Genomic DNA, 6,381 nt, shown 5'->3' with positions numbered 1-6,381 from the left:
CAGTGTTTGTGCTACATAGATTGAAACATTATTTTCGATACCGTTTGAGCTAACTTCGGAAAAATATAAATTATATAAATTTTTTGGATCATATTTATGATTGTCATAAACTTTATTTAGAACAAAGTTGTAATTGTGAATTATTTATTTTTCAATTATAGTTGTATGCAATTAAAAGATTATTTTCAGTATTAGAACAAATTATTTCTGATAATGTGTTGGAGTTATAATTCGATAAAGGAAAAAAATTATGAAATAAATATTAATGCAGTATTTTAGTTTATTAAAGAAAAATTCATTGATAAAGTTTGTGCATAATAATAATAATAAGAAGAAGAATATTTTGGAAAATCATATGAATGATATATTCAAATATTTATCATTCAAAAGAGTCATTAAAGTCCTTAATTTGTTTATGGATTCGTGTCATAAATAAGATTACAGATTCGAAAAGAAAAACACATGCATAATAAAATACAACCAAATTTTTACATAGTTTAGAGATTTGTAGTCATTATCTTCACCAACTTTCTCATTCGTCACTCGAGAGGTAGGTCAAAGAGTTGTTTTACCGCATTAGGATGACCACACAAGAAGTCGTAATAATTATCCAATAAATCTTCATCATGTATGTTCATCTTCACTAACATTTCCCAGATATCAGATTCAGAGTACTAGAAAATCGATGTACGGCGGAGTGTGCACGTGTGTTCACAAAATATGGAGTTTCGTTCTTCTTCTGCAACAACATGGCGTCTGTTATATTGCAGATTTCCTTTTGTAACATTAGCCACTCGCTGTGATGACAAAGCAACAACCTCAGATGAAATGACTTGTCACTCAGCAATATGACATAAGCTATTTGACTGATCACTACCCCTCCTAAGGATATTAGTTAAAACTTCAAACCTTTTGTGAAGCCTTTCCAATTGCAGATCAATGACGTCCACCATGTGGGCTTTTCTTATTTAGCCCCTAGAAGAAGAAGTACCACCTAATGACTGGGATGGCTGAGGTGGCACCAATAGGGGTGTCACATTAGGGCTAGGGTTGTATGAATCAACATTAGGATCAACTGAGTGAGGAGTTTCACATTGGGTCGCAATTCCGGCTCCTCTGGGATGTCCTCCATATTGTGATCAGTAAGATCTACATCAAAATGATGAGACTGAGTTCAACTTGATGATTGCAATGTTGTTCTTCCACTGTGGACGATAGCAGGATCAAGTCCCGATAAGTCTTCCATCAACTTGTAGTGCCTGATGGGATTAACATGCCACTGTTAATGTATGTGATAAGTGAACATCAGGTTGAATACGTTTCCTTTATCAACATATTCATCCTCGGCCTAAAAAATTTTCATGCATCATGGATCTCACGCCATCTATCCTTAAGGCTTTTTTGCCTGTTCTTTACATTATGTTTTGCAATCCCTACCAATCCACTCTGATGTAGGGATTTAACGATGTTTGTGTAACCCTGCATCGTCCAACTACCATCAATGTGGTTACCCATAAATGCCTCATTGATCATGGCATTCAACAGCCGAAAATCCATGTTGGTAGTCTATTTTTTGTGTTCATGGACACCTACAGATGACTCTAAAGCAATACCCTTCCCTTGATCCATGATAAAACCTAATAAAAAAGGTTAAATTTTTGCAATAACATAAATAGTTTCATATGTAAATATTAATAAGGTGGGATGTCAACATTAAACCATGAAATAGTTCTTACAACAATATGAATATAAGTTCACGGATGTTACATAAGATTAATTATTACAATAACCTGTCCACATTTCATTTGCTATAGTATCCCTAATTTGTGACTCGAGCCTGTAGTCATCCTCACGAGTTTGCGAGTGTGACACATTTATATCTCCTTGCATCAACTCACAATCAACTTCTTCCAACAAAGAGTCATCATTATCCACCCCGTGAAGAAAGTTATGAAGAATACAACATGCTAAAACAATATCAATCATAGTGTCCACAGAGTAATGAGGTTCTATTCCACTAGCGATAATTGGAAATTGCTTTTTGAGGACACCAAATGTTCTTTCGATAACATTTCTTAGTGAAGAATGACAATGATTAAACAATTCACGAACATTTTTGAAATACATAGACCAATGGTTATCGTTATCCATGGTCACAAATCCTTGACAATTATATAAGTTTAACTAGTAGGTCTAAAGAACCACATTTTAAAGAAATAATAGTACTCAATTTTTTTTACAATTTTTGAAAAAAATAAAATATTATATATAAACTCTGTAAAGTGGTATACTTATAGTTGTATTACAAATTCAAAATAGTATTTATAAAGTGTTTTTACTTAAATTTTAGAAAAAAATAAATATTATATGTAGACTATCTATAAAGTAGTATTTTAAAATATTTAAATATTTTGTATAGTTATAATTATTTTATAAATTCAAAATAATGTTTATAAAATTCTTTTACTTAGAAAAGTAAAATATTATATGTAGACTATCTATAAAGTAGTATTTTAAATATTTAAATATTATGTATACTTATAATTATTTTATAAATTCAGAATAATATTTATAAAATTCTTTTACTTGATTTTAGAAAAAATAAAATATTATAGGTAGACTATCTATAAAGTAATATTTTAAAATATTTAAATATTCTATATACTTATAATTATTTTATAAATTCAAAAATAATATTTATAAAGTTCTTTTAGTTGATTTTAGAAAAAAATAAATATTATATGTAAACTTTCTATAAAGTAGTATTTTAAAATATTTAAATATTTTGTATACTTATATTTATTTTAAATCCTGTTCAAAATAATATTTATAAATTTTTCTTACTTGATTTTAGAAAAAGTTAAATATTTTGTATACTTATAATTATTTTATAAATTTAAAATAATATTTATAATTTTTTTTACTATATTAAGTTCAGCAACATACATCTATTAACATAAATAAATAAATAAAAATAAGTAAACATTATAAATTTATTCTTCAGATTTCATTCTCCACATTGCAAATCCATTATCTATATGAAATTTACCTGCAGAAAACGTAGAGAACAACGATGTCGGAACCATCAACGACCATCGCGAACCACAATCGTCCACCGAGCACCACCAACAAAACCACCACCGACCACCAACAACGCCACCAATGGAACATCACCACGAACGGAACCCCACCCACACCTTGCACCTTCCACAATCGCGCACCTCCAACGCTTGCGAACCTCCGACAACCGCGCACCTCCAATGCTTACGAACCTCCGACAACCACACACCTTCAACGCTTGCGAACCTTCGACAATCGCACACCTCCTGATGGCATTTTCATGTGTTCTTCTTGAATCAAAGTAGAAAATAAGGTGCGGAAGCAATGGGTGAGATGATCAAGACCCTCCTAGGAGTTGTGTTGGCCTTGTAGGTGCATGATGAGTATGGTGTTTGAGTGGTTCGGCCAGCTCAAGGGAGAAGGTGAAAGGATTGAAGTTTAGAGCCTAGATTTCTAGGAGAAGTAAAGCTTGTGCACAAAAATGGCAGCATAACCTTACTCAATTAAACTTGAAAATACAAGGTGTAGGCTCCTCCTTTTATAGGCTAAGGAGGACCATAATGCAACCCTAATGCTAGCCAAATGAAATGTAAATGTGACGCACATGGGTGCACATGGCACATGGGTGCACAAATGAACACATGGGGAGGGGTGTGTCTAGTTTTTATGCTCACCCCCTCCATGGTCTTTCTAGAATGTTCACACACAAAAAATGCTTTCTACACTACTCTAATTACTAAGCACCCCTAATGGGCCTTTATGTAACAATTACAAAAAGGTCTTCTCTTCCCAAAACCGTAGCTTTGACCCATGTGTATGTGAAGCTAGACGGTCTAGAAGGAATCCTCATCATGGCCTAGACGCTCCTTATGTAGCCGCTCCTCATAATGGCCTAGACGCTCCTCTTCATGGGCTAGACGCTCCTTTTTGAGTCTAGACGCTCCTCATCATAGGCTAGACCGTCTAGTCTTGGAGGCTTGGCTTTCATCGTGTGGTGAGCTTGGGCCCTCCTCCATCACCTCCTACCACCACTCACCTCCTCTCCTCTCCCATATTTATCATCCCTCTCATATTTATTCATCACCCACCACACTTGAAGTAATCCACCAAACATTGCACGTATCTGTGTTTTTGTAGATGGAATCTCATGTGGAGGGAATATCTACAATTGCATGGCACGACTGTTGTGACACATAAGATAATACATGAAGGATAATATGGTAAAAACCAATACTTTCTCACCAAATCTTCACAACCAAGCAGAGAGCCCTTTTCCACTTTCTTCGCCTTTTCTCTCTCTCTAATACCCACAATCACCTAGATGCAAACATGATGTTTCCTTCCTTTTCAATCCGGGTGAACAATAATCATCTAAATCCAAACAGAGGCTAAAGTAGGTTGGAGTGAATTTGTGAGAATTTTTTTTTAGAAGTTTGTGAATGATATGATGGTTGTAAGAGAATTTTTAATTTGTTTAAAATGTGTAAACTGTAGGTTTACAAATTTACACATATCTTTAAAAAAATCTTTTAATAATAAAATATGAGATATTTTTTGTAAATTTAAATTAATTTTCGTTAATATATTAGAACTAATTTATAAAATACAAAATAATGTAAATTTGATAAAAAAAGTATTTAAATATTTATATTTTATAAATATTTAATAAAAAAATATTTTTATATTAAATAACATTATTATTTTATCTTTATTTTTTATAATTAATATAATTATTATATAAATTTATTTCTTTATTATTAAAAATATATTTATTGTTATTGTTTATATTTATAATTTATTATATATAATATGATTAATTATGTTATTTTATAATTTTTTTTATAATTTGATTATATTTTTTATATTTAAATTTTAATTTTATTTTAAATAAAAATAAAAATATTTTGAATTTAAAATAAAATGTCTTTATTTTTCGCATTTTGGTACCATTTATTGTCCTTTTGTTTCCTTTTTTTTAATTAGCAATACCATTTATTGTTTTGATTTTCGTATTTTACTCGTGTAGAGTGAAAGTTTGCATTTTCTCGCCCAAATACAAATGGGGTATAAGTTTTGGCTACCTTATGGTATGTTTGGATTAGGGAGGAGAAAGGTAAAGATTTAAGAGAGTGAATTTGGATTGATTTAAGAGGAAAGTGTGAAGAAAATTAGGTTATTTAGATTAAGGTATATAAAGTGAATTTGTGGAGAAAGTTTATTAAAGTTAGTGAATGATGTGATGTGATGTGTGTGGGAGAATTTTTAATTTTTTAAAAATATTAGAATGTAAATTTATAAATTTTTTCTTATTATTATTTTTAAATTTATTTTAATTATTATTTATAATTTTATTAAATTTTTTATATTACTACTATTTTAAATTTTACGTATATTATTATTTTATAATTTTTATATTTATATTATTATATAAATATATTTATATTATTATATAAATATATTTATATTATTATATAAATATATTTATATTATTATTATATAAATATATTAGTTTATTATTATATATAATGCATAATATTCTTCATAATTCTTTATTTTTCTTTGCATTGGTGCAGGATGTCATCTCCTTCTTCTCGTAAATAAGCTCATTTCATTCTTCACAATTAAGTAGAAATAAACGTAAAATTCTCCTGCAAATTAACGTCTTCTTATCCGAATTCACTCGGATCCAAACTGAGCCTTATTAAAAGTTTTATTTATTTTTATTAAATTCTAATTCTGTTATGATTTTTTTTCTTTCAATTTACGGTTAATATAGGACTAGTGAAACTATGTTGGATAAATAAAATTAGAAATATAATTTCTTAAAGTAAATTAAACTTCAAAATAGTGGCATGAAGTGAACTAAATGCCATTGAAGTGTAATAAATTCTGGTTAAACTTTATATTAATAACATAATTATTTAGTAGTGTGGATTTTATAATTATAAATTTTATAAAATATATTGTAAAAGATAATTAATCTCATATATACTAGTACGAAAAATATGTCAAAACATAAAAAAAAAAGTTGAATTATGTTTTTAAATTTTTTAAATATTTTCTTAAATGTTAATAGATAAAGTGAATGTTTGACAAATAAGTTGTCAAACACATTTTTTCATTAATTTCATCTGATTAAACACATTTTTTCATTAATTTCATCTTGTATGAGAGCATGCTTTCTAGCTTTTTTCACCTCATTTGTTCCTTCATGAGTGACTTCCAAAGTGTCCCACATTTCTTTTGATGATTTGCATTGTGAGACCCTGAAAAACTCATCAGAATTTAAAGCAGATGTTATAATATTTTTGGCAATGCAAT

The 6,381-nt window shown here is 29.3% G+C and overlaps 1 protein-coding gene across 1 annotated transcript; it reads right to left on the bottom strand.

The window, feature by feature from the left end:
* Positions 1–1,566: 1,566 nt before the first annotated feature.
* Positions 1,567–2,151, bottom strand: LOC137838450 (uncharacterized). The gene is made up of 2 exons (XM_068647694.1): positions 1,791–2,151; positions 1,567–1,637 (listed from the first exon to the last, which is right to left on the bottom strand). The coding sequence occupies exons 1-2, from the start codon at positions 2,149–2,151 to the stop codon at positions 1,567–1,569; spliced, it is 432 nt and encodes a 143-aa protein (XP_068503795.1).
* Between the last annotated feature and the right edge of the window lie 4,230 nt (positions 2,152–6,381).

The sequence above is a fragment of the Phaseolus vulgaris genome, chromosome 4 (genome assembly GCF_000499845.2).
Source record: "Phaseolus vulgaris cultivar G19833 chromosome 4, P. vulgaris v2.0, whole genome shotgun sequence".
Taxonomy (NCBI): domain Eukaryota; kingdom Viridiplantae; phylum Streptophyta; class Magnoliopsida; order Fabales; family Fabaceae; genus Phaseolus; species Phaseolus vulgaris.
The sequence above is the reverse complement of the archived record's forward strand: the minus strand, read 5'-3'. Positions and strand labels throughout refer to the sequence as shown.